This window comes from Daphnia pulex, chromosome 3 (assembly GCF_021134715.1).
Source record: "Daphnia pulex isolate KAP4 chromosome 3, ASM2113471v1".
NCBI lineage: Eukaryota > Metazoa > Arthropoda > Branchiopoda > Diplostraca > Daphniidae > Daphnia > Daphnia pulex.
In genome coordinates this window covers 7,710,686-7,727,547 of record NC_060019.1, presented here as the reverse complement: position 1 = coordinate 7,727,547, position 16,862 = coordinate 7,710,686, and the positions used below count along the sequence as shown (strand labels likewise).

The window sequence follows — 16,862 nt, the reverse complement described above, 5'->3', positions numbered from 1 at the left end:
ATCTTCTTCCGCTCTTTCATTCGTGACCAGTCATAGTCATCGTGTCAAGTACGACATGAATCGTAATGAACTCGCACGAAACGTCAAGGTGGGAGGAATTTTCATTCTTCATTTTACTTAAAATGTTAAATTTACTATCATATTGCGATGGGCATATTCGGTCAGTAAAGTATGCTTTATGAGCCACATTCCACATATAGGATCTTCAACCGACTTCCGGTTTCTTCATTTGGGCTCGCCAAGTTGCGAGGAAGCAATAGCCTACATCAATGTTTGTATGAAGCGGATTGAAGAAGTCGAAGGTAATGCATCACAGTATATTAGTGTCTCGTTTTTATAATGAATATTCATATTTTATAACGTAGGAAAGGGCTAGGAGAACCATTGCCAAAATTGTCGAGCCGAAATCTGTGCAAACGAAGAGATGAGCATTAAAAACAGATTGAGTGGACAGTTGTTCATGACATATGTTCTCTGTTTGAACTGATGTGTCAGTATCGTTGTTGTGTCAAATTCTACCTGTCTGACACATGTTTCTATCAATCGCACCGTGGAAGCTCTGCGATCTGTGGCTCGTTTATAGAGCCAACACCCATCTAGGGTCATTGCACCAGGTGGCCCGATCACTGAAGCGCTACTGTATAAAAGGATTGTTTTCTCGCAATAAGAACTTAGTCACAGCTAGAAGTCGAAATTTGACACACTACTACGCCTCTCATCAGAGCTGTTCAGGTAAGCACTCCAGATTTCATAATTTCGCATAAAAAAACGATAACATGCATCATAATAACATGTTTTTAAATTGATGCAGGAGAACGATGATTTCGAAAGTTCTCGTATGCATTCTCGTCCCGTTTGTTGTGCTGTCGATAATATTTGATCCAGTGGACGCACAGGCGTGGAACGACGGTGACGGGGGCAAAGTTAAATGGCAATTTGATTGCGACTTTCCCGGCAATGATATCGGAAATCAAAGAGTTCCTGGCGACCAATGTGGCGGCCTTTGTATTAAAACAAATGGATGTAACCACTTTAGTCACTTTAATGGAATCTGCTATTTGAAAAAGGCATCAAGCATCCCTTCCCGTAAACAGACAAGCGGTTGGGGAGGCATATGCGGATTCCTAACAGGTGCACTTAAAGCATTTTGAATATTTTTGGTCACAAAGTCTTACAATATTAAATATTATTAAAATCTCAACATTTTTAGGAAGTAATGAAAATTCCGGCAATCGTAATGTCAAAGGCACTTTCTGGGCGGAGCAATCTGATGCTGGCGGATGTCAAATGCCGCAAGGTGATTACGCGGTAACCGACGCGATTGCTCTTGGACAATCGCAAGCACTCGGAAACCTCAAGTGGCGTCAAGGATTGTGCGGCCAAGTCTTGCGGATCGACTGCGGAAACGGACCGATTGATGCCGTTGTGGCCAGCACTTGCAACCTGAACAGCGATTCCTGCGGGGTGGACATGATCGGCAAAACCTGGCGACGAGCCACTTCGAACAAGTCACCCGGTATCGTCGATTGTAGTGTTTCGTTGACCAACCGAAACCCCTTAAACGGAAATGATGCCATCTGCTACTACCGTCCCAATTCCGAAACTACTAATAATTACTACGCAATCCTTGGAGTCGTTAACACCGGAGGTAGGATCAGTTCGTCAGCTGTTGCGGCTGGAGTGACAGGTCGCCGGAATAACGATGGTTGGTTCGAATTCAACGGATCAGGAAGCCCCAAATTTCAGAAGAATGCCGAAGTTGTATTTCGTTATGAAGATGGATCGTCTTCTTCTTTTCGGCTCAGCAACTGTCGAAATGGAGGACAAGTACAGATATTTCGATAAACGAATCTGGTATGAGGTATAATGAAGATAATTTAACTTAACTTAATCTTTGATTTTAATATAAACATTTCCCTCACTAGATATTTCCCTCACTAATGGAAATCACACCAGCGGCAGGCTACCAATTCGATTCACTGCTACGTGCGAAAATTTCTCTGTAAGCCTGAATGGTTAAATTCAATCTCTAAAAGGTTCTAAATACAAAATTGGACTCAAATCTACTGAGTGTTGTTAAAGATGGAACGAAATTTTTTCGTAAAAAGAAGGTGACGTCCGAACTCCGAAGACACGGATTTTTTAAGAAGGTTTTTTCGGACTTTCGGAGCCCAATTTAGATCGCTTTTCAGACGGCTCTTTCACATAGACACATGAGTTGAGTCAAAGACAAGACAAAGTCAAAGCACACATGTCACTTTTAATTAGTTTTCATGTTATTTATTTCAAATATTTCAATATTTACAAATTACCCGAAGGGTTACTGGTCAAAGTTTCGTTTGCAGTATGGTTTACATGGGCACCCTCAGTTCTCGTAACACTACATAGATGGATGCACTAGTTTTTGGCAATTATTGATTGTAATCAACAATTTTATTGCATTTCAATGGCAGTAATCGGTAGCTTACAATTTTTTACATCTATTCTGAAAATTTGGCTGCAATCAATTCAGGCATTTGATCAAACGGAGTTCTGGTTACTTTTTGACAGAATTTCAATAGCTGTTACAGCAGACGATAATACAGAGACATGTGACAGGGATATAAACGTAACGTGACAATCGACTACTATTGTATGATAGAATAGAAGTCACTGTATGTTATCACCGAACGCTATCAATCTCCAGTAACAGAAGTGCTGATAGGTAGTTACTTAAATTTAATTTTAACAAGATCCGGTGTGACGTGGGGTGGCGGGGCGAAGCCTCCGCCGCACCAAAGTCACGCGGAAATATTCTTTTAATCTCTTTCTCGATTTATGCTTATTACAATCTTCCGGAAACTAAGGGCATAAATTTTTTTTAAATGTTATTAATCCATCTTAATAATAGGCCTACCTTTATAACAGAATATTTTTATTATTCTATAACTATTCTATAGCTCTGTCTTTGTAAAACTATACCAATACTACTATACCAACTAGAATACCCTTAACATTCCCTTCGGGTACCTTGCGGCGTACGTACGCTGCCTACAGTATAACTAGGACTGGCAGTAGGCGGCAGTAGGCTAACACTAGACCAAGTGAGCACAACTCCTAGTGACCAAATTGCTCGCTAGAGGGAATCTGCAGACATTCACTCGCTCGCGTCATCACATTAGATTCCTGTAGATCAACTGCAGAAAAGAAGCAGTGATCCAAGCCATCCGTCAAAAGCGTATAAGAAAAAGAAAATTTCTCAAAACTTAAATAAATTTTATTGTCGATTTCAATCAATTTGTACCAAAATGTTGTACTTAGAAGATTATTTGGAAAGTATGATGAGTGTTTCAAGTGATGATAAAGTTCCCTGATTAAAATTTTTAAATTACCATCTCCCCATTGTAGTGATAGAGCATTTGCCCCAAGAACTGAGGGATCGATTTACTGAAATGCGCGAAATGGATTTACAAGTTCAAAGTAACTCTCGAATAAGTTGTAGAAAATGTAATAGGGATGTTCGGCGTGTCGGGCCGTTTACTTACAGTTTCCAAGTTGAATAAATTAGACACGAACAAAACCGTGTCTTTTACCTCTCGTCTATTTTAACACACTGAATATTGTACAGTAAATTGGGGGGGAATAAACAATAGGGGGGTAGGGAAACAACGACTGAATTTGGGGACCAACGACTGAATTTGGGGCCACCTATCGGGGGCCCCCAAGGCAATAGTCGCGTAGGTGCGCCGGTGTTGTTGTGCGGCGCCCTGATCTCGTCGTCGTCTGTTGGAATGGAATATTCCTAACACACTCCCCACCAGAGCCCGTAGCATCCGGCTCGACATCTTCGACGACGTCTTCCGGTTCTTCGGGAGCTGGCATAGCGTCTCCGATAGCGAGATCGATTTCTGGTTCTGGCAGAGTTGGATTTGGATCCTCTTCCGGCTCCTGGATCGGTTCCGGATTTCCAATTTCGACGTCTTCGGCGAGATCTTCTCGCAGCTCTATAGGGTGAAGACATTGAATGGCTCTATTAATTAAATTACCATTTGGAATCTTGAGCATGACAGAACGGATGAGTCCGTCGCGGCTTGGAATCAGTTCCTTCACTACTCCGGTAGACCACATGAGTCGTTTGGAGTGTTCGTCGTGGATAACAACGACTTCTCCTAGGCGGATCTTCCTTCCGGATTTTCCTTTGGAGTGGAAGTTGTCTAGTTGGAGTAGATAATCGTCGACGAATCTAGCACAGATGTCAGCGACATATTCCCTCCTGTTCTTGTCCATCTCTTGTAGTACGATGCTGGTCGATGTAGGATCCAGCAAGTTAACGGCTGGCTCCGGATCGGCACGAGTAGAACGTCTGTTGTTTAGAAATTGGTTAGGAGTTATCGGAAGTGGATCGTCAGCTCCTTCCCCAATATAGCTGAGTGGGCGGGCGTTGATTACGCTCTCGATTTCTGCTAAACTCGCTTCCAGTTCCATGTAGTCAAGGCAGGCTCGACCGTTGGAGCGTCGCAGCAGATCCTTGACGCTCCTCACCATCCGTTCCCAGAATCCTCCCCACCATGGCGCTAGGCTGGCGGAAAATATCCAAAGGGTTTTTCTGGACGCGAGAAAGTCTTGAATGATGGGATCGGCGTGAATAGTTCTCAGGAATCGGTCGACACATCGGAACGTTTGCGCGTTGTCCGAATACATCACTGAGACGGGTCCTCGTCTAGCTGCGAATTTTCGAAAGGCTAGTAAGAAGGAACGCGCCGTCATATCGGGTAGTAGTTCCAAGTGAACCGCTCGAGTGACTGCACACGTAAAAAGACAAACATAACTTTTAAGATGGTTCGTTTTCTTAGCTTTAGTTGTTGTTATTAAGATGTCTTGGATTTCGACATCTTCTTCGACTGAATCCTCTTCGCCTACGATTAGAGCTTCGATTGGAGCGTCTCCTTCAGCGGGTGGCTCCTCGATTCGCTCTTCAGTTGGATCGTCTGCTGGCGTCGGATCCTGGACGCTTGGTGGAGCTTTCCTTTTCTTCCTTCGCTGTGCTGGTTTGTACAGCAGTGGTCCAGCGAAATCGACTCCTGTAACGTGAAAAGATTGCGCATGTTTGAGTCGGTTTAAAGGAAGAGGGGCTGCTAGTTCTTGCTGTCGTCCTTTAACTATCCAGAATTTTTCTTTTAACTCGGATAGTGTTACTTTTGCTCCTGCATGTAGTAGTGACTCGTGTTTGTCTGTAATTAAGAAAGTGATTACTATATGTGATGCAGGAAGCAAAATTGGGGGATCGATGTTTCTATCTCTTAGGGCAAGTGATACTCTCCCATGGATTCGAACGAGACGGTCTCTGGCGTCCCAGATTGGAAAAAGTGCAGCGATTTTCTCCTTGGGCTGGATTGTGTTGTCTAACTGTAGCGATTCAAACGCCTTAGGATACCGCTCTCGTTGGAGCTGTCTGTAGATCGTTAGTTCCGCTTCATCCAGCTCCTCTCTGGATAATCTTGTAATCCGGATAACTTTTCCACTTCCTTTTCCATCTGGTCCAATTGCCTTTATCGACTCCATTCGTTCTGGACCGGGAGGTCTGAGCTTCTTTTGACTCCTGCTGAGGAATCGTGAGACCCAGGCTGTACGTCTTAACAGTCGATTCCAGGTGGAAATTTTGTCGAGATTCCAGTCGACGGAGGCTGTTGGAATTGCGATGGCTGCTGTTGTGCTGACCGTCGTACTCCTAGCTTCCGATTCCATTTCGGACTGGATTGTTTGTGGAATTTGGTCGTTGGGAGAATCTGGCCATTCCGTTTCTTCTCCTTTGAGCCAAATCGGGCCGTTCCACCAAAGAGTTGAGGTTACCAGCGTTGGCGCTGGCGCTCCCCGCGAGGCAAGATCGGCCGGATTTTGGAGACCTGGACAGTGTCTCCACCACTCGGGTTGTGAAAATTTTCGTATCGTCTCCACTTGGTTTCGGACGAATGGTTTCCATTTGTTCGGCTCTCCTCTAATCCATCCTAGTGCAACCAAGGAGTCTGACCAGTAGATAGTTCTCCAATACTGGACTTGCATTGCATTTTTTACGACTTCACCTAAACGTACGGCTAAAAGTGAGCTCAGCAGTTCTAAACGCGGTAAAGTTACTTTTTTCTTAGGTAGGGGTGCAACTCTCGTTTTGCTGGCCAGTAGGATGATGAGTGGATCTTCTTGTCCTTTTTGGAGTCGGGCGTAGGCTACGGCTCCATACGCTGCTTCAGAAGCGTCTCCGAAGACGTGTATTTCGTGAGAAGTGACTTTTTCGGATAGTCCGATCCATCGTGGAATTTGTAGTTCGGTGAAATCGGCGAGACCAGTCATCACTATCTTCCAAGATTTTTGGATATCGGCTGGCGCTGCTTGGTCCCAACCTATCTCCTTTTCCCAGAGCTTCTGGTAAATAATCTTTAACAAAAGTACAGTGGGAGATAAAAATCCAATTGGATCAAAAATCCTTGCCGAGATACTGAGTATCTTTCTTTTGGTGATTTCCGATCCCACTTCTTCTACTGCTTGGATGATGGATGCTGGGTTGAATTTGAACGAATCGGATCCGGTGTCCCACCGGATTCCTAACACCTTCTGTTGGCCGTCCAAGGCTGGGGAGAGTAGGCCTACGACTTGATTCGACAGTCCTTTCTCCTTCAGGTGTTGTTTGAGGTCTTCGTTGTTGGTTGCCCAGCTTCTCATGTTGAGTTGGGCGTCACTAAAGATCTCGTCCGTCTCATCGACTCTTTTCTTGGCGATTGATAAATTGTTTGCTCCGCCGAGGTAATCGTCAACGTACAAACTTTCTTCCAGCTGTTGAATAGTTTCTGGAAAACGAGACTTTAGTGATTTGAAATGTTTGTTAATTGTAACACGTAGGAGAAAGGGGCTAGAACTAAGGCCAAAGGGCACTCTCTTCCACTTGTAGGCAATAAGAGGCGATCCAGCCACTGCTGGATCCCTGGGCCATAAAAACCTGATTGCTTCAGCATCTTCCGGCTGCAGGGCGATGTTTAGAAAGGCTTTTTCTATGTCGGCGATCCAGGCAATCTCGTACTTTCTGAAGCGTAATAGCACTGATAGGAGATCGGGATTGAGATTTGGTCCGGTCTCCAACACGTCGTTCAGACTTGGTCCAAATTTCGTTTTTGCTGCTCCGTCAAAGACGGGTCTGATTTTCGTCGTTGATTTGTCGCCTCTGAAGATCGGATGATGTGGGAGATAGGTGTGAAGTTCTTCGTAGTCCATGTTCGCCTCCTCGACGAATTTGCTGTCGATGAGCTTTTGGATTTCTGCGTGGTAATTCACCAAGTCTCCTGGATTTTTTCTCAATCTTGTTATTGTGCTTTCCACTCTTCCGGTGGCCAACGGGAGATTTTTCTGAAGTCTCCACTTGTCAGTTGTCCAAGGGATCGGTGTACAGTATCTTCCATCTGGCCATCTCGTTATTTTTTCGTCAAAGAAATCGAAGCGATCATCCGATTCCACTGCATCAGCGCCTTCAAGGTTCGCAAAATTTTCTATTTTCCAGAAAAGAGAAAGGTCGAAATTAGCAGCAACTTGTTCTTCCTTCTCAAACCATTTACTATCTTCTTCTCCGCTGGATCCGATTGGGGCATCTGAGAATGACGCTCCTATTGGCGTAGTTTGGGGACTGGCCGTTCCAGTCTCCTTTTCCATCGGAGTTTTGTTTGCTTGAGTTGAAAGGATTTTTCTTTTTTGGCTACTTGTCGCGAATGTTGACGTAATCTGTGGAATCGGGTAACTTGATGTTAAAATTAAATTTTGGATTACTTGAGTTCCTGTCTTCGATTTTGCTTCTTGAGATGGTCCAGCAATCATTCTTCCGAGTTTCGTTTGAAACGCGCGCAATCCGCATGGACTCTGTATGGCGGCTTCATTCGACATGATCTGGAACATCTGGTCCATTCCGACTAAAATTCCAATTGGCTGATCTTCGGTGTGTGCCATCTCGAATCTGTCGTCGGCCAATTTTTCGTTTTGGATCCAGAGGCTGTTTGCAAATTCGGATCCTACGTACGGGCCGGTATCTGAAATGTGATCCGATTCTAAAGCCATTAGTGTAACTTTTGGGGCGCCTTGCCAGGTGCCCCTTACTTGCATTTCGACGTTTTTTGTCATTTCGGGCTTGTTGGGTTCCTTTTTCTTAAACACTCTTGTGCTGATGTTTTCCACCGCTACTGTCTTCATGTTAAGTTGCGATGAGAGTGATTTCAGCACCCAAGAACGATGACTTCCGTCGTCTGCAAATAAAATCGCTCTTGTTTCGTTACCGTTTTGGCCGCTGATGATGACTGTTGCCGTTTTCAGCATCAATTGTCCAAAGCTGCTTGCACAGGCTGTGGTTGTCAAAGTTGGATCGCTGGCCACGATTATTGCTGCTGTTGTGGGATTGGTGACTCTGACGTCTCCTTTGTCGCAGAGAGCGGTGTGGTGCCTCCCTCCGCACTTGTTGCAGTTCCGGGCGGATGTGCAATCCTTCAGCGCGTGTTTGTCTCCAAAACAGTTGACGCACCTTTTCAAATCAAAGATTATCTTTTTCCTTTCCGTCAGCCCTTTCGGACATTTTGTCGGCCAGTGAATTTGGCTGCAGAAGATGCAGGGCCTTTCGCACACAATCCAACTTGGGTTAAATTTAACGTTTTTATTTTTTAAGGCGGATTTAACCTGAGGAGCTGGACTTGCTTTGGCTCCTACTGCCAATTGTGATGCTGTTGCCGGCTGTGGATTTGCCGGTTTGGGCTGTTTAGGAGCTGGAGACGATTTCTCCTTTTCCACACCTTTGATTCGGTTGAACCTTTCGGCCGCGTCGATTTGATCTCCAATGAATTTGATGACCATCTCGATGTCCGTTGATTTGTTTGTTGGCGATTTTGCCCATTCTTGTTGGAGCCTGGTAGGAATTAATTTGATTAATCTTGCTCCGAGGAGTCCGCCAAAGGAACTTGTGGGGACTCCTAACGTTTCCAACGCGCTAATGTGCGATTGGAGATTCAGCTGGAAGCTCCTCAGAGCTGGAACGTCGTTCCCGTCCTTTACGGGCTGCAAGGCATCCAGTTTCTCAATGTGCGCGTCGATTAGAACGTCCGTCTTCCCGTACATCCTTTTCAGTTCGTCGATTGCGACTTGGTAATTCGCATCTGTTAATTCAAGATTGTTAACCAACAGGTACGCCTCACCTTTAAGATATTCCTTGAGGTAATCGAATTTTTGGACGTTTGAAAGAGATGAAGAGTGGACAGCTGCGTTAAAGGATTCCCAGAATTGGGTCCATTCCAGTACGTCTCCTTTGAAGTGCTTAATTTGTCGCTGCGGCAATCGTATCGACTGTACGGCTGAAGCTGGGGCTGGTGCTGCCGTCACGTTGATTACTGGCGCGGGAGGTGCCGGAATGGCCGCCATGATTTGGGCAATAATTTGCGCCATCTGTGCTTGACTTGTTGCTGGATTTGCTGCTTGATTTGCTGCTTGATTTGCCGCTTGATTTGCTGCTTGGCTTGTTGCCTGTTGTTGGAAGAGCGCTAACAATCGTTTGTCTCTGTCCTCTTCTTTCTTTGCCTCTTGCTTTTCTTTCACGTCGTCCAACCATTCTTGCTTCTTCTGCTTGATGATTGATCTTGCTCCAGACACTTCATCTTGAACTTGGAGAAAGGTGTCCAGATCCCCATCAATCTCCTCCTGCGCGGCCTTGGTCGCTATTAATTTCTCCTTGATTTCTTTTGTTGCGCTTTGGTAGCTTTCGAAGAGACTTTTCAATCTTGTTTCTAAGGTTTCTAGTTCTTTAACATCTTCTTGGGCCATTACTTGATTTGCAAATCCGTTGATCCGGGTTATTGCTCTTGTTATGTGGCCTTTGGTGGCTGACCTTGTGTTTTTCATTGACTGAACCATTCTTCCTGGTTGTGTAGCTCTTCAAGAGCTGTTGACTGGGGAAAAGGAGATGAAATAGAGAATTAATTTAATTTTTTTTTTTTTTTTTTTTTCGATCACTTATCGACTGATTTGCCCGTTTCCTTTTCCTGTTTTCCTTGGGGTTTCGTGGAACGGATGAGTTTCCGTTTTTTGTTTCCACTTTGTTTGAAATCCCTTGGATGTATCTGAAAAAGAATCGATTTAAATTTGGAGCTAGGGTAATACCCAGGCTCCTGCAAAAATCCGGGCTGGATGACTCAATTAAGTGAATCTGGTTTTTTTCTGTTGTTGGTGGCGCCACTTGCGGCGTGCCACTACACTTTGCGAGAGAGGAAATAAAGTTTTTTTTTTTTGGTGGCGCCCCTTGCGGCGTGCCACTACACTGAGCGTGAGCGAGAAATAATTTTTTTTTTTTTTTTTTTTTTTTGTTGGTGGCGCCCCTTGCGGCGTGCCACTACAGTGAGCGTGAGAGAGAAATAGTTTTTTTTTTTTTCGTTTGGATGCACCGATGTTTCGGGATCCTATGTAAGAGGGTTTTTTTTCTTTTTTTTTTTAAGGAAGGACAGATGGACAGAGAATATTCATTCAATAATTGTATTTAGCGGTTGTTTTGGAGACCTTTCGGCTCCTCTGTGAATGTTGAGAGAAAGAGAAAGATTATTTCTGACTCGATACCATCAGCAAGCGAAGAATGGATACGGGAGGACACACGTGCAATGAAAAGAGGAGACGAAATCCCAGTAGTTTAGCCCAGGCCGATCTATGGGCCAGAGGTTGGGACGGCGTGTTCAATGGCCGCCCCCTCAGGCTAGCCCGACAACGAAAGGCACAAAAAAGTCGAAAGAAAAAAAATGGAATTTTTGGGCATAGGTTCCCCCCTTTTCTACGTCTTTTTTGTTTTTACAATTTAGTAGTTTTAGTTTGGGCAGATTTTAACCACCCAACAACAAAAGAAAGAAACAAAGATAAACGTTTGGGGGGTCTAGAATTGTGTAGCCCCAACCGGCTTCACAATTTTGAGTTTTGAGTGAGTTGATTTGAGTGATTTGAGAGGGAGGACACGGTTATGCACTGGGTTAAAAACCGTTCGAAGGACCATGTAGAAAATGTAATAGGGATGTTCGGCGTGTCGGGCCGTTTACTTACAGTTTCCAAGTTGAATAAATTAGACACGAACAAAACCGTGTCTTTTACCTCTCGTCTATTTTAACACACTGAATATTGTACAGTAAATTGGGGGGGAATAAACAATAGGGGGGTAGGGAAACAACGACTGAATTTGGGGACCAACGACTGAATTTGGGGCCACCTATCGGGGGCCCCCAAGGCAATAGTCGCGTAGGTGCGCCGGTGTTGTTGTGCGGCGCCCTGATCTCGTCGTCGTCTGTTGGAATGGAATATTCCTAACATAAGTGGCGAATTTTGGTTTCTTTCCAAGCAATAACTGTTTTCGTTGGAACAGATACTACTGATAGCATTGAGGAGAGAATTCGTGTTTTGTTTTGCAATGCCAAAAAGCTGAAGACCCCGGAGAGAGATGCTGAATATGAAAACATTCGTAAAGACTACTTTAAAGTGTTGGATGATGCTGGTAATTGTCACAGATATTTAATTATTTTGTGACTTTCTATTATTGTGAGTGATTTGATGGGAATTAAGATGAAAAGGTTCAACAAGCCAACCAAATGTATGATTTGGTTGATCGGTACCTACGTCGCTTGGACCAGGAACTTCACAAATTCAAAATGGAGCTGGAAGCTGACAACAGAGGAATCACAGAAGTTCTTGAAAAGCGTTAGTAATCTGCTAACTAAATGTTCATGATCATTTTGTTAATTTTTTTTTGTATCTCCTATACTAGGGTCACTCGAACTGGACATGCATAACGGATCCCATTCTCAAAAAGAGAATCGCCATGTTACTTCTCATGCACGGGTAACGGAGAGAGATCGTGAGAGAGATGGAAGGCGCCAAATTGGGTAATTGTTTTTAGATGTAAAAGAAGGTTTATCTTGCTAATTTCTAAATTTCTGCAGGGCAACGCAAATGAATCGGCAAAGTAGTACTGCTAGTCTACCGGCAATGGAAAAAACATGGTATGGGGAGACTCCGTCCGCGTCTCAAGCGATTCCTACTACTCCGCTGGCTGTTGCAGCTCCCATTTCAGCTACTTTGGGTCATAGCAGTTCGGGAAGTTCCGTCATAGCTGCAGCTGCTTCCCAGGCAATAGCTGCAACTCAGCAGGTAAATGCAAAACAGCTTCTCAAATTACTTCTACTGAATCGTATTTCCCCAATAAAACGTTTTTGTTTTTGTTTTAAATTTAGATGCAACAGGGTCGGCGCAGTGCAAGCATGAAAGCGTCATACGAAGCACTGCAACAATTCACGCAGTCGACCGACGTCGGTGTTTTGGGCATTACCCCTAGTCTTGCTCTCTCATCCAGCGATGCGCGAGAAGCAGCGGCCAACACAACTATTCTGGCGTCCACTGCTACAAAGAAGCAGAAAAAGTAATGGGACTTTATTCTGTTCCTGAGAGAAACAAAAAAATAATTGTGTTTGATTGTTAGGAGGCGAGAACCAGTCATCGAACTGCCAGTTGCTGCAAATGAACCAATGGAGGTGGTTACTGAAGAAACCATGGAAACCGAAGAGTCTGTTGAGGGCGAATGGGCGCCGGACCCTAACGAACCCCGCTACTGTTTATGTAATCAAGTCAGTTACGGCGACATGGTGGCTTGTGACAATCCAGACGTAAGAGTGATTTGCTATTCAATCATAACGATACGGGGTTCTATAGTTCGATGACTTTTGTTTGGCAGTGCCCTCTAGAGTGGTTCCATTACGCTTGCGTCGACATAACAGCCCCTCCCAAAGGGAAATGGTATTGCCCTCGTTGTGCTACATCGATGAAACGGAGAGGAAGGAAGCAGTAAGCCGTGATCACACGACTGTTGGCTTATTTGAAAGGGTCGAGTCTTGTACTTGGTATTGCTGTATTAAGATTATTTAGATGTCAGTGAAATGCACGATAATGAACGTTTATTGATCCCCATCAAAACTCTGAAACCCTTTCGTCCAAATGAGGGGGAAAAAAGAAAGAAAAGCCATGGAAGAAGCTATCCCATAATTGGAACGCAGCACCACCGATTCACTCTGGATTTCACTGGAAAATTCCATCATTCCCGCGCAGATTTTTTTTCTCCTTTTTCTTTCTGGGGCATCGTTTCTCGTTGCAAGTTTATTTTAGGAACCTAAATATTAAGTCCCAACGAAAGATTCGTTTTTTGTATGTGTGTGTTTTTTTATTTGGAAATGTTGTATTGATTCATGGATTAATGGAATGCGAGGCCACGCAGTATGTACAGCGGCAACAATACAAGAAACGGTCGAGGGGAATAAAACACGGTGCGAATTCGTCCGAAATCAAATCGAAAGAGAGATAGGTAAAGGAAAGAGAAAGATGCAGTAGAAGAGAAGAGAAAATCAGAACAGTTATCAAATAATCTGGGAGCCACAAAACAAACGATGTTTGGTGTTTTCTTTTCTTTGTCGAGACACACATCGGAGAGGCTTGAAAAACCATCGATCGCTTTGTGATCGAACCGACTTTGAATTGAAATATACATGAGAGCCGAAATTGGCAAATGGCAGGTAATTGAGATTTTTTTCTTTTTTTTTTTACGAGGAGGGAGTAGGGTGTAATAAGGATTAACTGACCATCAAATCATTCGTGCCAATGATCGTCCGATTGATTTTGAAATGTGTTCGTAACTGAAAAAAAAACAAGACGATTCTGAATTTCCCCAAAAATTATAGATTTTCTCGATTAAAAAAAAATAAATAAAAATGAAGAAGTTCTTTGTTCACTGACGACGAGGACGCAGTGTGGCGCGAAGATGTGTCTAGTTGGTTAAAAGGCTTGTAAGGCTTCTTATCGTCTATATGTACAAAGATATATACTAAAAACAACTTTTTGGACAGTAAAAAGACGGCAGGGTTTGGGACAGAAAATTGTGTCGTAAAAAAAAGTTGACTGTCGAAAACCGCAACTCTCATCTCCCGCTCCTTGGAGCGTGAGCCTCTCAGTCTCTGAATGTATACTGTTACTACACTGCAAATTTCATTCGAATGTATCGAATAATTATTTTTTTTTCCCGATTTGGAAAATATCCATTGGAGCAATTTATCGAGAATGACGGAGAGCGAGCTCTCCATTATTTAAGCTATTATAGTCACTAATATAGTAAACGAGACAAGAAAATTATGCTAGATTTGAAATGTGTCGATCGCACGCAATCGTCGAAAATAAAAGTAAGAACGAGTCACGCAACACGAAGGAGAAAGGGGTGGTGAGTTTCGATTGGTTTGGAATTCGACCAGTCAACACAACGACGCCGTCGAGAAGGAACATACGCGGAGGAAATGATCCAGAAAAATCAAAAGAAAAAATCGAAAGAGAAATTAAAGGAATATAAAACAGTCGAGCACAGATTATAATCCACTCCCACAGCCCTACGAAACATGATGAAATCAAATCAAAACGAAGACGAAAGAAGCACCAGAAGAGGAAAGTTTCACGTTCAAAAGATCCGCGAGACGCGCATACAGATGAGGAATTCACACAGCAGCAAAATCATTCCATTCAAATAATTTTTTTTTTTCGTTGTGTGAGTGTGTGTTAATATGTTGCGTGTACTTGTGTTACATGTGTGTGTGTGTACATGTGTGTCCTTCCGATGGAAGCCGTTTGAGTTTTCCATGAAGAGTGCTGTATGTGACGCTGTTGTTGCTCGGGGTATTTCCGTTCGGTGATTCTTCCATCTTTTGCGTGAGTAACCGGGAGAGTCGGAGGGGGGGAGGAGGAAAGATAGATGTTGAGAGAGAGATAGAGAGAGAGAGAGAGAGAAAATAGAGCAATTGGACACAAAAGAGACGAAACGAAACACAATTGTTTTTTTTTTTAAGCCAAAATGCTGTGCTCACGAAAAGGGCGTTATCACAGATGTACAAACTGTACTCGCCTCGGTGCGGGATTTTCGGCCTTGTATGAGGCTGATCATATGCAGCGAACCAAAGCTCAAACGCTTCTTAGTATTGTGTTTATATTGTACTGTTACGTAAAAAAACTGTACGGTATTTGAAATATAACGATAATAATAATCATAATATTGATAATAATAATAATAATGTAGAGAAAGAGTTAAAGAGCTGGACCTCGGATCTCGTTTTTTTTAAAGTGACCAACAAATGATAAATTGATAATAATCTTTATGACGATTAGAATGAATTGGAACCGATCAATAAAACAGACAAGAGGATTCAAAAGAGCGCGGGCGATGAAATGAATAATGACAAAAAAATTGATATTGCAATTTGTCTTTGTGAAAATAATTCTGCAACGTTGAGCCTTTGCCGTTGTGCTGAATATATGCATTGTTTAAATAAGCTTTGATATCGGATGAAATCAATCATCATGAATATACGGGGGGGGGGGTGAGTGGGATTCGGGAGGGAAGGAACGAGAAAAAGCGGGAAAATGCCGTCCCGAAGTGCAGCAAATCGATTTGAAATTTTGAATCTGCCTCGCTACCTGGTATTATAAGTGTGCTCTGTGTGTTATGATAATCCCATATAAATATATGAAATATAGTTTTAAAAAGAAGATGAGCTGATGATGGAGGGCGAGGCTGGTCGCGGTCATACGTCGGTCGACCGCGAACTGATACTGGACGACGACCGTGAATGAATCACGACTTTGTGTCCGTTTTTCGTGGCGTAGCCATCACTGTCGATCAAGATGGCCGTCTGTTGGTGTTGGGAGTCGCCGGTTGCTCCGGCAACGCCCGAGATGCACGAAGGTGAAGGCGCAAGGGAGACGTGCTCAGCTCCTCCGCCACCGCCGGTGTCGCTCCCGGCGCCACTGCAACCTTCTCCGTCCGTGGAGCCCCGCGGTTTCTCACGATGGCGTCGCCAGGCGTTCTGGATCAACCGGGCACAGTATTCCTCACGCTGTCGCCACAGCGTCGACGAGACGGGATCGTATCCCGGCCGCTCGATGGCCTGAGCCGCTTCGTCGATTTCCACCGGCTCTTCGATGGGGTTGCCCTTGCGAGCGAAGAAGTCGCGCGTCAAAGCGTCCAGGATGTCGACGCAGTACATGAGATCGCCGCGACAGATGGGGATGTCCATCGAGACGATTTTGTACTTGTTGGGCTTGTGGATTTGCAGCGGCGGCTCCAGCACGTCCAGGAAATCGGGGAGCTGGTCGTAGCGGATGTACTGGGTCCCTTCCGGATCGAACTGCTGCCAAATCTCGTAGTACATATCGTAGTCGTCGTCGGTCAAACCTTCCTGCACGTCCTCCGTCGCTTGCGAGTAATTCTCCAAAATGACGGCAATGTACATGTTGATGACGATCAAGAAGGAAATGACCAGGTAGGAAAGCAGGAAGGCGATGCCCATGGTGGTCTGGCCGCAATTGCCCGGATCGCCCGTTTCCGGATTGGGTAAGTTGCATTCGACCTCGTTGATGATGCCTTCGAGGACCGTGTCCCAGCCGGCCGACGTCGACATTTGGAAGAGGAGAATCATCGATTTGCCGAAGGTTTCAAAATTGTAGACTTCGTCGATTCCCGATTTGTGTTTCACATTCATGAAGAACGACATGCCGAAGATGGCGTAGATGAACATGACCAAGAAGAGCAGCAGGCAGATGTTGAACAAGGCCGGCAGTGACATGGCCAGAGCGAAGAGCAACGTCCGGATGCCCTTGGCGCCTTTGACTAGACGCAAAACTCGGCCCACTTTGGCCACTCGCACCACTCGCAACAATGTCGGCGACACAAAATACTTTTCAATCAAATCGCTCAACACCATACCTGTTCAAAAATCAAGATTAGCATTACAAATCAGTGTTTATGTAACGGAAATTTT

The 16,862-nt window shown here is 44.3% G+C and overlaps 3 protein-coding genes across 9 annotated transcripts in view; 2 read left to right on the top strand and 1 right to left on the bottom strand.

Moving 5' to 3' along the window:
• The first annotated feature begins 29 nt into the window (after positions 1-29).
• Positions 30-2,062, top strand: LOC124190484. Of its 2 annotated transcripts, none has more exons than XM_046583156.1 (6): positions 30-88; positions 201-302; positions 366-732; positions 812-1,131; positions 1,211-1,861; positions 1,926-2,062. In XM_046583156.1, the coding sequence occupies exons 4-5, from the start codon at positions 819-821 to the stop codon at positions 1,843-1,845; spliced, it is 948 nt and encodes a 315-aa protein (XP_046439112.1). In that variant the 5' UTR covers positions 30-88; positions 201-302; positions 366-732; positions 812-818; the 3' UTR covers positions 1,846-1,861; positions 1,926-2,062. The 2 variants fall into 2 exon arrangements, with proteins under 2 accessions (XP_046439112.1, XP_046439113.1); XM_046583157.1 differs by having other exon boundaries at positions 34-88; positions 1,211-1,854.
• A 1,092-nt stretch (positions 2,063-3,154) lies between these two features.
• On the top strand, positions 3,155-13,330 carry LOC124190483 (inhibitor of growth protein 3-like). The gene is made up of 9 exons (XM_046583155.1): positions 3,155-3,315; positions 3,388-3,459; positions 11,387-11,515; positions 11,584-11,718; positions 11,786-11,903; positions 11,961-12,168; positions 12,252-12,436; positions 12,497-12,680; positions 12,749-13,330. The coding sequence occupies exons 1-9, from the start codon at positions 3,288-3,290 to the stop codon at positions 12,860-12,862; spliced, it is 1,173 nt and encodes a 390-aa protein (XP_046439111.1). The 5' UTR covers positions 3,155-3,287; the 3' UTR covers positions 12,863-13,330.
• LOC124190482 (sodium channel protein para-like) overlaps positions 13,131-16,862 on the bottom strand; it is a 39,601-nt gene continuing 35,869 nt past the window's right edge. For 5 of the 6 annotated variants that reach the window (XM_046583153.1, XM_046583152.1, XM_046583150.1 and 2 more), the window contains one exon: positions 13,131-16,807. In XM_046583153.1, the coding sequence (XP_046439109.1) occupies positions 15,627-16,807 (1,181 nt within the window). In that variant the 3' untranslated portion in view covers positions 13,131-15,626. The remainder of the gene's footprint in view (positions 16,808-16,862) is intronic. The other variant, XM_046583154.1, reaches the window with a different exon arrangement.

Bases quoted from the DNA above. Each gene is read 5' to 3' on its own strand.
- LOC124190484 (XM_046583156.1), top strand. From the start codon at position 819: ATGATTTCGAAAGTTCTCGTATGCATTCTCGTCCCGTTTGTTGTGCTG. The intron at 1,132-1,210 runs GTGCACTTAAAG...CAACATTTTTAG, and splicing joins CATATGCGGATTCCTAACAG to GAAGTAATGAAAATTCCGGC.
- LOC124190483 (XM_046583155.1), top strand. From the start codon at position 3,288: ATGTTGTACTTAGAAGATTATTTGGAAA. The intron at 3,316-3,387 runs GTATGATGAGTG...TCCCCATTGTAG, and splicing joins CTTAGAAGATTATTTGGAAA to TGATAGAGCATTTGCCCCAA. The intron at 12,437-12,496 runs GTAATGGGACTT...TTTGATTGTTAG, and splicing joins GCTACAAAGAAGCAGAAAAA to GAGGCGAGAACCAGTCATCG.